The following is a 16,063-nucleotide window of genomic DNA, read 5'->3' as shown; positions in this document are numbered from 1 at the left end:
TCAACTTTGTGATGTGGTTTATGCTCCAGAGCTCCTTTCCTGTGATCAGGCCAAGGCCAGGCTTTGACGCTATCCCTGCTCAGCATTTTTCCTTTCCCCTTTTGCTTCACTTTTTATAGGTTTTTCCTGAAGTCCACTCCCTCAAAAAAAAAAAAAAAAATTTACCTAATGCCTGTCTCAAGCTGTGCTTCTAAGACAACGGGTTTGACTTTATTAACACAGCATCAGATCCTAAATATAGGTCCCTCACAAAATTATTTTAAGAAAGTCACTCAAGCCCTCTTGTGACAGAGAAGATAGTCCCCAAAGGCATTCCAGCCACGTTCCCTTGCCCATCTAGCAAGCCAGTCCCACAGGGAAGTCAGATCAAGGACAAAACTGAACAACATCCCACTCAAAGGCACTTCAAACCACCCTTATCTCTCCAATTTTATTACAGGACATGATGGGGACAGGTGAGGGAAGTGGCAGAGGTGTGACAAGAGGGCAGCTGGGGGCCCTCCCCCACCATGAGCTTTGAGGCACATGGGAATTGGGTAGAAGCATCTGATGAGGATGCTGAAAACCCAAGCAGTCAGTACCTTACTGCACCCATGCTTGGAAGCAGAGATAGGTTTAGGGACCCTCCCTCCCTGTAAAGGGCATGGAAGCAGGCCTCCCAGGACATAAAGAACTTGGCTGAGCTTGTTGGCTCATGCCTCATTTGGTCTAGAGATCAGAAGGGAATGAGACATTTTGGGTTGAAAGTCTTTCTTTTTCACTTCAGTGAAAACAGGCAGGGGACAGGTAGGGGTGCAATGCAAAACAAAACACCCCAGAATCAAGACTCAGGCTGAATCTCAACTTTCCCACTGGGTGACGCTGGGCAAGTCATTTCCCTGAGGCACAGTTTCTTCATCTGCAAAATGGGAATGATTAATAGCTGCCTCACAGGCCTGTTGCGAGGATTAAATGAGAAAAGACGTAATCTTAACAAAGTGCCTCAGATAGAGAAGGCTCAGGGTGGCTACTCCAGTGGGAGGCAGGCCAGGGAACTTGGCCGATGAAGGCCTGGGGGGGTGTCTGATGAACCGTCCGCCTTCCTTCCTCTTCCAGGTTTCAGAGTGAGCCCTGCGGGGCGAGGGCAGGGAGCAGGCTTGGCGCCCTGGCCTTAACAAAAGCCCTAGGGGCCTCATGGGCCTGAGTGGAGAGTAAGGATGTATTGACCCTCTGAGGGCTGTTTTTAAAAAACTAGAAGAGAAGGAAGAGAGGAATGTTTCTTCCCATGGGTGCAGCTACAGACACATCAAGCTGGATCCATCCAGGATTTCAGATCCAGCCATCATGGGGCAGCTGCTGGGGGAAGCCTACCCCTTCCTTCTCCTTAGAGCTGGGGTTATCAAAAATACCTACAAACTGTGAGAAAGTTCACGTAAAAACACTTTTCTGCACCTATAAAAAAGAGACTGGCCGTGGTCAGTGGCTTGGGATGTGAACAAGGTCCTAAGAGTGGCCAAAGAGAGTCAATAGTCACCCAATGGTGGACAAGCTGGTCTGGGGGCCCTGACAGTCGCCTCTGGGGGAGGCCCTGTTCTTTGGCTGGGTTACGCTGCTGTGGAACTGAGGTGTCAGGGGCAGGAGGCAACACCAGGGCTCTGGCTCCAGTAGTCTACTGTGACCCTGTGCTGGGGTTGGTAGGGGGGTGCCTTGGGTCTGGGCCTCAGGGACCCCTCAGTGGACCCCCTTGCTAAGGGCAGCAGCCTACTTCACAGTAAATCTTCCCACACAGCTGGCCTTCAGCAAGTCCCAAAACAGGTTTGGGGGTCCTATCAATAGGTCGGATAGATGAGACTGCTCTGGGAGCCAAAGTCTGGGGTACTATGTGGTTTCCCCTCTGGAGGAGAGTTCTGCCCTCCAAAGTCTCCAGCTGAGACTGACCCAAGCAGGGACACCAGGCACAGGGCAGCAAGGACTGTGGCCAGGAAGGCAGCTCCGGACAAAAGCAAAAGCACTTCTCTGGCACCCCCATCCCCACCCCATGCCAGGACTTCTGGATGTTCCTTTGGGAAGGGGTGATAAGGTAAGGTGAAAGGGGTGGCCCTGTTTTCCGAGCACCCACTTCTCCCTGTTCTTCACCCCACAAGGGCCTGGACTATGTGCCTGAGGGTGATGCCTAGGGAAATGACTCCAGGCTCTGTTTGGGAGGTCCGAAGCAGCTTCCGGAGCCGGGTGGGTAGTAAAGGGCTGATGGTGGCAGCTGGAGCTGGAGGTTCACCCACCGGTCAGCCCAGGCACTTCCTTGTCAACCCCCCCATAACAGATGCAATAGGCTAGCTCCCACCTCAGAGGCAACCTGGGCATGGTGGGGGGGGAATGCCTGACGTTTGAAATGTGTGAGGACCACTCTGGCTCTAGGCCGACGGCCTGTTCATCGCTGCTGGAGGCCTTTCTTTCCAGCTCCCCTCTCAGCCTCCTGGCACGGATGAGGCAGGCACACTAGGGCTGGAGGAGGGGCAGGCCGCGCCGCAGGCCCTCCTTCAGGAACTGCATGTAGGTGGCTGTGGACGGGTCTTCAAAGGTGGACGAGAAGCTGAAGGCGTTGTTCTCGATGTCCTCAGGCTTCATGGAGGTGATGTCCAAGAAGTAGTTGGCATTGATGTGGTGGACCTTAGAGAAAGGCTCGGTGAGGCACGGGGCCCACCCAGGCTCGCAGCCCCTCTGCTCTGTCTGCTCAGCTTCTCGGGAGAAGTGGCCACTCTCAGGCCTCAACTGCCCTCACTGAGTGGATGGCAGACAGAGGAACCCTTGTCAGAACCCAGCCCTGGACCAGCCGGCATGGCTCAGCGGTTGTGTGTCGATCTAGGATCCAGGAGATTACAGTTCGATTCCTGGTCAGGGCACGTGCCAGGGTTGCAGACTCAATCCCCAGCAGGGGCATGCAGGAGGCAGCTGATCAATGACTCTGATCATTGATGTTTCTAGCTCTCTCTCCCTCTTCCTTCCTCTCTCTGAAAACAATAAAAATATATTAAAAAAAAGAGAAAAGAACCCAACCTGGGGCCAGGCTGGTTCCCTCCTGCCTCTGCTCACACAGGGCCCTCTGACCACAGAACTCACTCTCCTCCTCCACTAGATGAAAACCTAATGCCTTTCAATTCACCTTTCTCTCGCCGCACCCCACCCCCACTCCTTTGCTCCCGTGACCCCTGAACTCCACACTCCGTTTGGTCAGGAAGAGCAGGAGATGCTGAGGCTCCCAGGCAGGTCTGGTTTCAAAGTCAGCTACACAGCTTTCTTTAAATCCTCACCTGAGGATATGTTTTTTTGTTTATAAGAGCGAGAGAAACATCGATGTGACAGAGAACCATTGATCGGTTGCCTTCTGTACACGTCCATATGCATCCTGACCGTGGAATGAACCTGAAACCCAGGTATGTGCCCTGACTGGGAATTAAACCAGTGACCCTTCAGTGCAGGGGCTGATGCTCCAACCATCTGAGCCACCTGGCCAGGACTCAGCTACACTTCTTACTTGTGCAAGTGTCACCAAGTCTCTGGACCTTTTGAGCCTCAGTTTCCTTGTCTATAAAGTGGGCATTTGTAATCATCTAGCTCCCAAAGCTCCTGTGAGAATCCAACTGGAGGACGTGCTTGGTGCTCATAAGGGGACCTTAGGGAGAAGTCGAGTCTTGAAGTTTGGCTGGGCCTGGGGGGTGTCCCTGGTCCTCTCTACCTGTCACAAGGCCTGGCCCGTCCCTCCTTCTTCCATCCCAGGGATGACTGCAGAGGTCCAAGGTGAGCCTTATGCCTCTTTCCACTCTGCTGCTACACTGTACCTACTGCTTCCTAGTCCCCAAAATGCTGTTGGGGTCCCCCTTCCCATAGCAGAATCCAGACACTGATACGACACTGGGCATCAGGATTCCTATTTTATAGATGTGATAACTGAGGCTCAGGCTGGCTAAGAGACCAGCCAGGAGGTGGTGGAGCCAGACCGGAAGCCTGATGAGGCCTGTGAGTCTGTGCCCCTGGCTGGCTGCTTCCTCTACCCAGTGCCAGGCCTGGACTGGGTGTAGGGAATGGAGGTAACCTACCACAGTGCCATTGGGCAGACAGATCATCATCTCCACGGGGAAGCTGTACTTCTCCAGGTGCAGGTCGGCCAGCTTCTTGTGGGATGGGTTCTCCTGATTGTTCTATGGGGACAGTCGGGCACACTCCTGATGCCTCAGCCCCCAGTACTGTTCTAGGGGCTCCTAAGGGGTGTTCCCAGCCACCCCCTACTCACCTGCAGGTCCTCCAGCTCCTTCACCTGGGACCAGGTGCTAATGAAGCTCTCGTTGAGGAGGGCAAGGATGGGCGAACTTTCCAGGACCGTCTCCCGGAGAGTCCGCCCTGAACCTGTGCAGGGAGAGGCAAGGCCCGAAGAGTGAGGCATCCCCACATGTCTTACTGGCTCAACCAGCAATAAGCCTTGTGGACTACAGAATGGCCTGTGCACCCAGGTGAAATAACAGAGTCAAGAGTCTGTAGGTGCAGAATAAATGGTAGCTGTAATTCACATCAACATACTGGCATCCTGGGCTGAGATTTAGGGTGGAGCCCTACCCAGGGACCTGTAGTCTCAAATCCACGAAACTCTGTGTCCCAGGGCCTTTGCACAGACTGTTCTTATACCTAAAATACTCTTCCTCCTGTCACTTGACAAACTCCTACTCATCCTTCAAAGTCTCATCTTAAACGTCACTTTCTCTAAGAAGTCTCCCGACACCTCAGTTACACACCCTCATGCCCCTCTGGACCTTGCCTGTGTAACACTCACCATGCTTGTACTTACTCACTCACCGTCTGCCTTCTGCCCTGCACTGTGCACTCCCCAAGGACAAGCACCACTTCTGCCTTCCTCATTGCAAGACCCCCAGCACCTAGCTGATGGCGTGGCAAGGGGCACCCAGGATTGCTGACTGACTGACGAGGCCAGGCTCATCGCATTACTCATCTTTGTACCCGCTGTGTGACAGCTGAAGAACCTGGCACGCAGCAGGTCTTTGGTGAATTCTCTGGATAAGCAAATGCATGCCCAGCCTCTGGCAGTTTTATTTTTTATCTCACTGTGTGCCACACTTAGCAGAGCACAGGCACTTTCACGCCATTTCTCACAACTCTGGGAGGTATGTTATTCCTCTTTTGCTGTTGAGAAAACTGAGGCTCAGGGAGAAGTCGCTTGGCCAAGGTTTCTAAGCTGAAACTGGCTAGTTGGGCTCTTTCTACTGTATCCAGCAGCCTCCTCTGAGCTCAGCACAGAAACCTCCAAAGCCCTCCCCCCGCCCCTACCCTGTATAGGCCCCAAGTCCCTCATGCTCCAAAAGGAGAGGCCCATTGGTCTTAGATCCTTTATACCCCATGAGGTGTGACACTCCCCCTCCATCCTCCCCTTGGGCTCCTCACCTCAGCAGGACTGGTCATCCAGGGCCCCCCACAGCAGGATCGAGTGCACCAGCTTGTTCTTGGCCTTCGCTTGGTCGAAGGCCTCGATGAATGGCAGGTAGGTGACCTGGGCCAAGTCAAGACAGAGAGGAGCTACTGTGTGCAGCCAGGGTCCCATTCAGGGGCTGAGTGTGTACCTTGTATGTATATGCATATGTGTGTGTGTGTGTGTAGTATAATGTGTGTGTGTGTGAGTGTGTGTGCGTGTGAAGGGGTGTTGCTGAGATGGGGGATGCCTCCTCCAAGTCCCAAATGGTGAAGGGAGGCTCCCCTGGCACCACTGGGCCCTGCAGGGAGAAAGCCTAAGTAGCAAGCACTGCACACAGCCCAGTGCCCTGTGCCCACCTGCTGTTCCCACAGCTCCAGCCCCAGCCCCATAAACTGTGTGCCCTGCCCTCATCCCTGCCCACTCTCACCTTCTTGAAGGGGTACATGGCCACCTCTAGGCGCCGGGCGGCCTCCTCCCAGCTTAGCTCCTGCTGCCACTTGATCTCCTCAAACACAAACTGAAGGGGTTCCCCTGAGGGCAGGCGGCTGTCAATCATGTTGCCATTCTCGTCCAGGATCACAGAGGGTACTGAGGGGCCTGTGGCCTCCAACTCCATCTAGGCCAGAGGTCAGCAAGGGGTGACCTCAGTCAGGGATATCTCAGAGATGGGCAAGAATCCTCAAGGGGCCCGAGAGACCCTCAAAGGGACCCCACTCATTGCAGAGGTGGGGAAACTGAGGCACAGGGAAGGGAAGGGCCTGGTCAAGGCTATGCAGTGAGTCCAGGTCAGGGCCAGTGTCCAGCCAGGGCTCCTTCCACTGCGTGATGCTATCCGAGGGACACGGCAGATGCTGGGTTCTGTGTGCATTCAGGTGGCTTCCCAGAATCCTACTTTGGGACAGTTGGCCTCAGTCTGCCAGGAGCTCCATCCTTGACCCTGGATTGCCCTGAGGCCCCTCGCCAACTGGGCCCTCCCTGCAGCCAGGCTGAGAGGCCCGGTGACAGAGCCTTGCAGCTGAGCCCCGCCTTCCTAGCTGGGTAGGGACCACCTGTGCGCTCACCTGGGGTATGTAGCCAATGTCCACCTCCATATTGCTATTCTCACCGGCCCCATACAGCCACTCCATGTCCACATTCAGAGACCTGGACACGGGGAGAGAGTGGCCAGGGCAGAGCACCATCAGCAAGGCCCATGAACATATGTCAGACAGTATCTTGCTGAAAGCACACAGCTGTCCCCATTTTACAGATGAGGACACTGAGGCTTGGCAAATTGAACCCAAGAACTCAGTGCTGCTGCGACTCGGACTGAAGAGCCTGGGCCCTTTCCTCTCCCCGGTTGCTCTTCCTAAGGCACTGCAACCACACCCCCTCCAGGGGCCCAACCCTCATGTTCACAAAGGGCTTTCACACCCATGACTTTTGTATTGCTTTCGACCCTTCTAGGCAGAAATCAGTGCATCCCCCAGGACACAGTGGAGCGGACTGACAATCTGGCACAGTCCTCCAGCAGGAAGTCTGGCCTGACCAGGTGCCATCTGCAGATCTGCCACATGGAGGCACCCCAAGACTGACAACCAACCACTATGGGCAGAGTGAGCTGGGTGCCCTCAGAGGGGGTCAGGAGTCCCTGTGGCCTGGTCCTGGTCATTTACCCCTCTCCTTCTGTTTTATCCAGTCCAGGACCCCCCACCTTCAGCCCTGGGGTGGAGGCAGGTGTGACCTGGGCTGAGCCTGTGGAACACAGGTGCTTGCCTACTGAGCAGAGGAAGGAGGAGTCAAAGGAGAGGAAGCCACTCAGTTCCTAGGGGCAACTTTCTCTTCCTAGGTCATCCCGACCATCCCCTCACCCCTGCCAGCCTCCTATCTAGAAAATGAAGAAACCGAGGCCCAGGGCCTTGCCCCTAGACATGCAGTCCACTGGTATCACAGCTGAGAGACTTAACTCTGGGCCTCCCTGCTCCCACCCCAGGTTTTCTCCCTGTACAGTCACTAAGTGGCCACTTAGGAGTCAAGAAAGACTCAAAACCTGGGTCTCCAGGTCTTCTGATCCTCCAACAAGAGGTTGACCCTAAGCTGGCCAGGCAGGCAGGCAGGTGGCTGGCACAGAGCCATCCCAGAAGCCCCTAAGGCCCAGTGGTAGCAACTACAGGCAGCAGAGGGCCTGCTCTCAGGCCTCTGCATGTGCTGTTCCTCTACCTGGCTAAACCCTCCTCAGCTCCCAAGTCTCTGCCTAGATGTCCCTTTCTCTGAGAAGCCTTTCTATTTTTTAAAAAAATATGTCTTTATTGATGTCAGAAAGAGGAAGGGAGAGGGAGAAGGAGAGGGAGAGATCACCAATGATGAGAGAGTCATTGATCGGCTACGTCCTGCATGCCCCCTACTGGGGATTGAGCCTGCAACCCGGGCATGTACCCTGACCGGGAGTCGAATCATGATCTCCTGGATCACAGGTCAATTCTCAACCACCAAGCCATGCCAGCTGGGCTGAGAAGCCTTTCTAGACTCCAACCAGTCAAGTCCCTGCCCACCTGCTGGCCTCCCGCTAGGATGGCATAAGCAGGCTGTGGTTATGGATCAGCGTTATGAGGGTGAAGAGGCTCCAGCTTCAAGGAGGGTCTGTTGCTGCTGCGCTGGGTCCTGGGCACACAGTTGGTAGGTGGGCTCAGCCCATGCAGCACCTGGGACATGCTTGTCAAATGATGGAATGACCCTCCTCAATCTGCTGCAAGCTGCCTCTTCCTGGGTTAGCCCTTGGTCCCTCCCAAAAGGGTGCCCAGGCCTCTCCCAAGGACAGAGACTGAGGGGGACCTCTAGTCACCCGATTCCAACCCTGGAGCCAGGGACTTGGGCCAAAGCTCCCACCTGTGGTTGGGCACGAAGAGCCGGAAGTCGCGGACGTGGGTGGCGTCTTTGGAGAGGGTGATGTGGCCGGTGAACTGGCCGGGTGAGAACCAGAAAGGGAAGTCGGGCGGCTCACTGAGCTGGAACTCGGCGTGGATCCTGGGGGAAGGAGCCCAGCTGGGAGCAGGCCCCGCTGAGCGGGAGCCACCCTCTCACACCTGCCCCAAAGCCTGGGAACCAGGCTCCATGTGGGGGGGGGGACAGGGCTCGGCAGGGGGTAAGGAGAGCGTGGGGCAGGGAGAAGGTTCAAGGCCTCCAAGCACCACCCATCCTCAGGGCCCAATTCACATGCTGCCTTCGGAAGCCTTGTCTGGCCCTCCTCTGAGCTCTCTCAGTCTCTCAAGAGTGTGTGGGACCTGCCATCACAGCTCTAGACACCCCTCTTCTGTATGGATGACAATCACAGCCACCAGCCCTGTGCTAAAGATGCTCTGGCCCTTTTCCTCCTAGAAGGAAGTCACCACCCTTGATCTTCACATGAAGAAACCGAGGCTCAGAGAGCCCAAGAATGCAGGATGCTAAGTGGTGGAGCCAGGCCTGCTCTCCCCTTGCTGTGCTCTTCTGTGCTGCCCTGGAGTCTCAGGCCCATGTGGGAGGAAAGGATGGGGCTGGGAGGACCACCCACCTGAACATCACAGTGTAGTAGAAGTCACTGATGGCAGTCAGGCAGGCGACTGCCCCCTGAGGGGCAAAGCGGGTCTTCACAAAGGGCCGTGGGTGGAACATGCTCAGGAGCCGGTGGATGATGACCTGGGGGAAGGGCAGTGGGACCAGGCTGGCTGCCGGGCCCTGCAGGCCTAGGGCTCAGGGTGGAGGTGGGTCCAGAGGGAGGTGGACAGCAGGTGGGGTAGGCCTGGCATGGCTGTCCAGGTGAAGAAGGGGAGGGACGCAGGGCCCAGGGCTCCCATGGGCTGCCCTTACCTCCTTGCCCTTGGGTGGTGGGGGGTAGAAGCGGTTGTTGGACAGATAGCCAGTGAAGACGCTCAGCTCACTGGGGATGATCCACCAGGGCTCACCCAGCTCTGCCTGGCCCCGAGGGGGAAGGAAGGGCCGGAAGTGGCGGGCGGCAAACTGTGCACTTGGCAAGGCTGCGGTCGTCCAGTTGCGGAGGCCAGACAGGGCCAGGCGGGAGACCTGGGGCAGAGAGAGCCGAAGCTCTGGGGCACCGAGCACCACGACTTTGTCAGGCGTCCTCCCACCCCCCGGCCCTCGGCTGGGGGCAGAACCTCACAGAGTGGGGCACCCCTGTCAGGTACGGGGCACTGTGCTAGGGGCCCAGCGATGCACAAATGAGAACACAGGCAAATGAGAACACAGGCTGCGGGGAGACGGCCGACTTGTAGAAAGTAACAATTTGAAGTGAGGCGACTGCATCACTAGTGCACTTGCTATTTCCTCCAACCACACCCTTCCTTCCCCTGCTTCATCTGGCCAAGCCCTCCTCCCCCTGCAAGCTGTCAGATGTCACTGCTCCAGGCAGCCATCCCAGACCCCCCACGTGGGTTCCAAGCTCATGCTATCCCTCCTGCCTCCCCCAGACTGTGTTCCTGGACAGCAGGGATGGTAGTGCACCCGCTTTTGGACCCCAAGGCCTGGAACATTGGCTGCGCAGAGGGCAGCTGATACAGGAAGAAGACGAGACAAACACAGCCCCATTCTCAGGCGGGGAGTGCACGCAGATGGTCCTCCTGTCTATGGTCCTACCTGTGGGGAGCCCCCTGCCTTACCCCAACTCACCCCTAGGAACCCATCTTTGCTCTTGGTCATGGACTCTGGGAGCAGCGGCTGGAATCGGGCTTCTATGGTGAGTGTCTCCTCGCTGGGGTCCGGGGGCAGCTCCTCCTCCTCGTAGCTGGTCGTAGGAGTTGACCCTATGAGACACAGATCACTGGAGAGGGGCTCTGCCCTTAGGCATCCACTCTGGCCAGTGACTAAGGGAGCCAGGCTTGGAGCTGGGGGCGGAGGAACAGTTAACAGTCGCCCAAGTAACAACCAGTATGTATCACATTTTAGTCTCAGAGTAGTCCTGTGAGGCAGATAACATTACTACAGACTCCCGTTTTAGGAATGAAAAATTGGAGGCTCAGAGAGGTGATGTCACTTCCCCAAGGTCACACAGCTAGGTAGTGGGGGAGTCAGGATTCAAACCCAGGCCTATTTCATTACAAACTCATGGTTAACTACGACCCTCTTCTGGGGGAGTTAAAATCTCACAGCCTCCGTTTCCTCAAAAGCTCAGGAACCAGATGACCTAGGTTCAAATCCCAGCCCCACACCTCACCAGCTGTGTGGTGGTTGGCCGGCGGCTTGTTATGAGGATTAAGTGAGATAATCCACGTAGTGTTAGCACTAGGTCTGGTAGAGAGCAAACCCATAGTAAACTTTAACTGTGTCACTATTACCAGAGGTTTCAGGGTCAGGGAGCTAGGGAGCTGGGGAGCTGGGTTCAAACCTAGTCTCCAGACTTCAACCTGTGCTCTCTCCACCAGGCGAGGCTGGCCGCAGGAAGGACATTCTCACTGCCGCCCTTCCCTCTGCTCTCCAAACCGAGTCCCTGATGAATTTGGTGCTGGGCCATCAAAGGTGGCTTGTGGGCAGGCAGCTGCCTCTCCCAGTGGCTGGGATCCCCAGCACCAAAGAGAGAAACTATTTTCCAGGGCTAGGAGAGGAAAGCCCAGCCCAGCTCCAGCCCAGCTCCAAGTTGAGGTTGACTCCACTTCCTGGACCATTTGGAGCAAATCGCTCAGCCTCTCTAGTTTTCCTACATGAGAAATGGGGACTATCCATGCTGTCGTGGGATCTCATGAAGAAACAAACACTGCAAGGAGAGGCTCTCAGTCCCAGGACCCAGAGCAACGGATGAAGCAAGAAGCAGAATCAGGCCATCTTTGGTGTCACAGAAAAGCACTGGTTTGGGAGGGAGGAGACTCACTTTTCCCTGATTTTCTGGGTGGCAGCTTTCTTTTTTTAAAAAATCCTCATCAAAGGATATGCTGAGAGAGAGGAAGGGAGAGAGAGAGAGAGACATGTATGCTCCCTGACTGGGGATCAAACCCGCAACCCAGGTATGGGCCCTGACCAGGAAATTGAATCAGCAACCTTTCAGTGCCCAGGACAATGCTCAACCACCTGAGGTACTCTGGCGGGGCTGGGTGGCAAATTTCCCCATCTGTATAAGGAGGGCTGGACTGGCAGTGGTTGACCCTGATTTCTCGGATCTCTTCCTGCTCAGAGATGTGCCAAGTCTGCAATCTTTCAAGTGTGGAGGGAGTCATGATGAAGGCATAAGGGAGAAATGACACCTAATTCAAAAGGGGTGACAAATAGAAGGGCAGGGCCCCACGACACAGAATGGAATAAAGCAGTGGTGGATCTTGTCACATCTGCTCTCCAGGGCCCGTGGTACAGAGATGGTGCTGGGCATTTGCTGACTGACTGACAGACTGCATGGGTACATTTGAAGCAGTTCTTAACCAGGATCATCAGAATCCCTCAGGATGCCTTTTAAACCACGGATGCCCAGAACCCATCTCAGCCCTATGGAGTCAGAATCCTAAGGGGCCAGAATCAGCAAACTGCCCTTTTAATTAGCACTCCCAGGGCTCCTGATGCAAATCCCAGTCTGAAAGAATCACTGTTATAACTGCATTTGTAAGTTAATGCAGCAAATCTTCCCCAAACCTGCCATCTGGGAACCTCAGAGGAAGGGAACAGTAGGATGTACAGGGTTAGTAGTCTGCTTGCTTATTTATTTTACTGTTGTCAGAGATAATTATTAATAATAATGTCCAGCATTTTATGGCCCTTTGGTTTTTTAATAAAGTTTTATTTCCTGACTTATATAAGTAACATTTGCTCACTATAAACAGTTTGTAAAACTTTTAAGGCATAAAGCAGAAAATTAAACACTCAACTGTACCAGCTAAAAATACTGTTTACCTCTTTTTGTTGCTTAGATTTGGTGGTTTTTGTTTTGTTTTGTTTTTTATTTTGTTTTCCCCAAAGTTGGTCTAATTTTGCACTCGCAGTGGCTCCGGAGGTAAGGGAGGGAGGGGTTATTCTCCCAACGGAGAAAAAAATTTATGTAAAAAAATTAAAAAGGCCCCCAAGCCCAGCAGGCTTGGCCAACATGTCATTACAGAGGAATTCTTGCTCACTGGCCATAAAATTGACGAGGAGATGGCTCTGTGGGTGCTTGGAGAAGTGTGTCCAAATTAAGAGGTCAAAGCGAGCCCACACAGGGCTGACCTGTTTACCTGCCTGTCTGCTTTCACCACAGACCTGACTGCCACAGAGACACTGACCCATGTCTGCTCCGGCAAATTAGCATTTTTTATCTGACTCTCCTCCTCTGGCAGTGACCACAGGTCACCGGGCCAGCAAGTGATGGACCTACCCGACCCATCCTGAGACCCAGGAAGCTCATCACTGGGCTTTGGTGCTTACTTGCCGGAGAGCAGCTCGCTTCTCTTCTTGCCTTTCCCATCAATTGACCTACTTACAATGGGCAATTTGGGTAAGAAGTAGATGCCCAAGATCCTAAGTTCAAGAAATGTCACAAGAAATGGACACAGAGGTTGGAGTGGTGGTGAGGGGGTGAGAGAAGTATTTTATAATTCATCAGATGTTTCAGGCCTTCATCTTTACAAAAACCCCCCCAAAAACCCACTGATTACAGTGAGGCGAAAATGGGTAGAGAGAATGGGACAGGAATCTGACAGCACCTAAGAGAGTTTAATGTTTAGTAAAATATTTGGAATAGACCCTACTGACTATCTACTGCTTATCAGTCACTTTGCGGACACACTAATCCTGGGGCAGGACCTGGAGCCAGATGATCCTGGCTCTGCCCTTTCTAGCTCAGGCAAATCGGTGACCCTTCCTATGTCTCAGTCTCCCAAACTATAAACATGGGGATCTCATAGGGCATCCTATGAGATAACTCCCATGAAGTGCTTCAGTGATGTCTGTCTGGCCCTGAGGAAGCGGTCAGGGAATGTTAACCAGTACAATTCACATGTGAGGAGTACAGACTGGAGTGTGTGTGTGTATGTGTGTGTGTGTGTGTGTGTGTTGTGTGTGCACACGCAAAGCAGCTTGCTCCAACCAGCAGCTAGAAAGTATCAGAGCCAGGAGGCCCCCAGGGCTGCCAGGACCCACAACCCTCCCTCCTCCCCAGTCCCCAGCTTCTCCTGGTACCTGTCAGCTTCTCCGCGATGGGCCTGAACTCCTCAGGGCTGAGGCACAAATCCCCGTCAGTGTCCAAGGAGGAGAAGAGGAAGAGGCCCTCTGTCCCCAGGGCCTTCAGCGCCGACTCCTGCTGGGGGAGGGCCGGCTCAACACCAGCTGGATGCCCTCTTCCCGAGTTCCCTCAACACCTGGGCCATCGGTCTAGATGCCGCCGCCCCGCGGCCCCAGGCCCCCTTCTCCGGTCCCTGCCCATCCACTGTGGTCCCGCCTTTCCCAGTCCCTCCTATCAGGCGCCATGCCCACTTCACCCTATTCAGAGACCCACTGTCCCCTCTCCCCTCCCCTCCCTGCTGTCTCCGCGCTCCCCAGCCCCCCTTCCAAATTCTCCGGGTGCCAGCTTCACTCTAGGTTGGTCCGCAGGCCACTGTCCTGAGGACTGCGCCCTGCAGTCTGTCCTTCCCAGTCTGCCCAACCCCTGCTACCCTCTCCTCCCCCGCTTCCAAGCCGCCCCCCTCAGCCCCCCGGCCCCTCCCCAGGCCCCGCCCCCGCCCCCCACCCCCGGCCCCGGCCCCGGCCCCCTCCAGGCCGCCTCTCCACCTCCCCAGCAGCTCAACCCTCCCGACGCTCCCGCACCGGCCCCTCCAGCGGATGCACCCGCCTCCCCCGCCTCCCCACCGGGGGCCCGGACGCGCGCTGCCCCCTCCCCCCGTCTCGGTGCCCGCGCCCCCGCCCCCGCCCCCGCCCCCGGCCGGACCTGCCGCGCGGCCGCCTGGGCCTCGGCGTGGCGGGCATAGGCCCGGGCGGCGGCGGCCGCGGCGGCGGCGGCGAGCAGGGCCCCGAGCAGCGCCAGGGCGCGAGCGCGGCGCGGCGGGGGCGCGGGGGGCGCGGGCGGCGCGGCGGGGCGGGGGCTGGGGGGCCCGCGCTCGCCCGGCCGGGACCGGCCCATGGCGGCGGCTGGGCGGCTGGGACGGGGACCGGCGGGGCGGGGCGGGGCGGGGCCGGGAGGCGGGGCGGGCGCGGCCTCCGGGCTGTGGGGCCGGGACCCCCGGGGCCGCCTCCCGCGCCTGGCGCGGTCGGGGCGCGCGGCGGCGTCAGCAGGTCCTGGGCGAGTCGGTACCGGATGCCGCAGCCCCTGCTGCCCCCGCCATCCTCAGGCCTGTCCTTGCTGCCGTCTCCGTGCCTCCTTCCCGCACATCCACTTCCCCGCGGCCCCTCTGCAGGCGGAGGCGGGAAGCAACTCCAGGCTGGGGACGCGGAGAAGGGCGGGGCCGGGACGGAGGGGGGAGGGTCCGCACGCCCGGAGCTTCCAGGGGCGTGGGCTCATGGGCCCCCAGGCCTGGCGTCCACCTCCGGCGGCCCTGCGCGTCTAAAGCAGCAGATGGGCACACCCCTCTCCACTCTCACCCCGCTTGCTTCTAAAATGCCTTCAGTCAGCTAGAAAGAGAAAAATGGCAAAATTTAACGCCTGTTTCCTTTGTGGTCCAGCTGGAAGGCCGCCTCTGCAGGTTTATCAGAGACAGAGGTACCTGGCGCACGCAGGTAGGGGTGCAGGCCCGAGACCCTCGCCCGTCAGGGCCCGGCTTTCCTCCGGCGAGGAGGGGTCAGGAAGCCCTCCTTGGGCCAACCTCGGCTGCGGGGCTGGGCGGTGAGTCGCTGGCTGCCCTCTGCTCTGCTGGGCTTGGCATCGCCACAGGTGTGATTTTCCCAAGAGCAACATTTGGCATGCTTGGCGAAGGACCTTGGGAATGGAGGTGGGTGGGGTTTGAGGAAATGTTTTCCTGTCTGTGAAGCCCCAGGACCCTCGATTCCACTGGAGCTCTTTTCCGTTATGTCAGCGTCCCCAGGAGCCCGGGGAGGCTCTGTCTGCACTTCCCAGGAGAGGGCAGCAGCGACTGAAGCCGCTGGACCTGAGCCCAGGGAAGCAGCGGTGCCATCCTTGGAGATCACCGCTAACCCCAGCGCTTGTGCAACTGTCCGGTTTGGGATGTCAGTGGGATTTAACAGGTATTGAACCCCCACTGTGCCCTGGACTTGGTGGTGGGTGCTTTACCTGACCTCATTTTGTTCTCAAGCGACCCGGTGGGGTGAGGATTATTTGCCTCATTTAAAAATTAAGGGCCTGAGTTTTGGCACCTAGGTTTGTCTGAGTCCAAATCTCTTGCTCACCTCCCAGGGGATGACCCAGTGGACTGCGTGGGGGCAGGGGCTTGTCACTACCACCACTTATGTCTTTCATGGGTAACCAGCCATGACAGTACCATGCAGGCAGGGCCCTGTCTTCCAAGCTCCACACAGGACCTGGCATATGGTGGGCAGTGTCTTTTGGATGAATGATTCCCAGGGACCAGGAATTGTGGGTCCTGGACCCAGCCCCCTGCCCAGTGCTCTGGCTCCACATCCTCAGAAGCATCCACTGAGGGCCTGACATCTGGTGTTGGCTTCCAAAGGCTTCCAACTGTGCCACTTCCAACTCATTACCATTAATGTTTGGGGACACCCCGCATACGGCAGATG

General features: G+C 56.5%; 1 protein-coding gene across 1 annotated transcript; it reads right to left on the bottom strand.

Moving 5' to 3' along the window:
* Positions 1–153: 153 nt before the first annotated feature.
* SELENON (selenoprotein N) lies at positions 154–14,495 on the bottom strand. Its single transcript, XM_087820228.1, has 12 exons — positions 14,304–14,495; positions 13,559–13,676; positions 10,097–10,230; positions 9,281–9,493; positions 8,985–9,109; positions 8,321–8,458; positions 6,517–6,598; positions 5,883–6,071; positions 5,428–5,533; positions 4,268–4,380; positions 4,074–4,175; positions 154–2,646 (listed from the first exon to the last, which is right to left on the bottom strand). Exons 1-12 carry the CDS (start codon positions 14,493–14,495, stop codon positions 2,476–2,478), a joined length of 1,683 nt encoding a protein of 560 aa, XP_087676354.1. The 3' UTR covers positions 154–2,475.
* Positions 14,496–16,063: the final 1,568 nt, after the last annotated feature.

This window comes from Miniopterus natalensis, chromosome 9 (genome assembly GCF_054644295.1).
Source record: "Miniopterus natalensis isolate mMinNat1 chromosome 9, mMinNat1.hap1, whole genome shotgun sequence".
Taxonomy (NCBI): domain Eukaryota; kingdom Metazoa; phylum Chordata; class Mammalia; order Chiroptera; family Miniopteridae; genus Miniopterus; species Miniopterus natalensis.
This window is presented reverse-complemented; position numbering and strand designations above follow the sequence as displayed.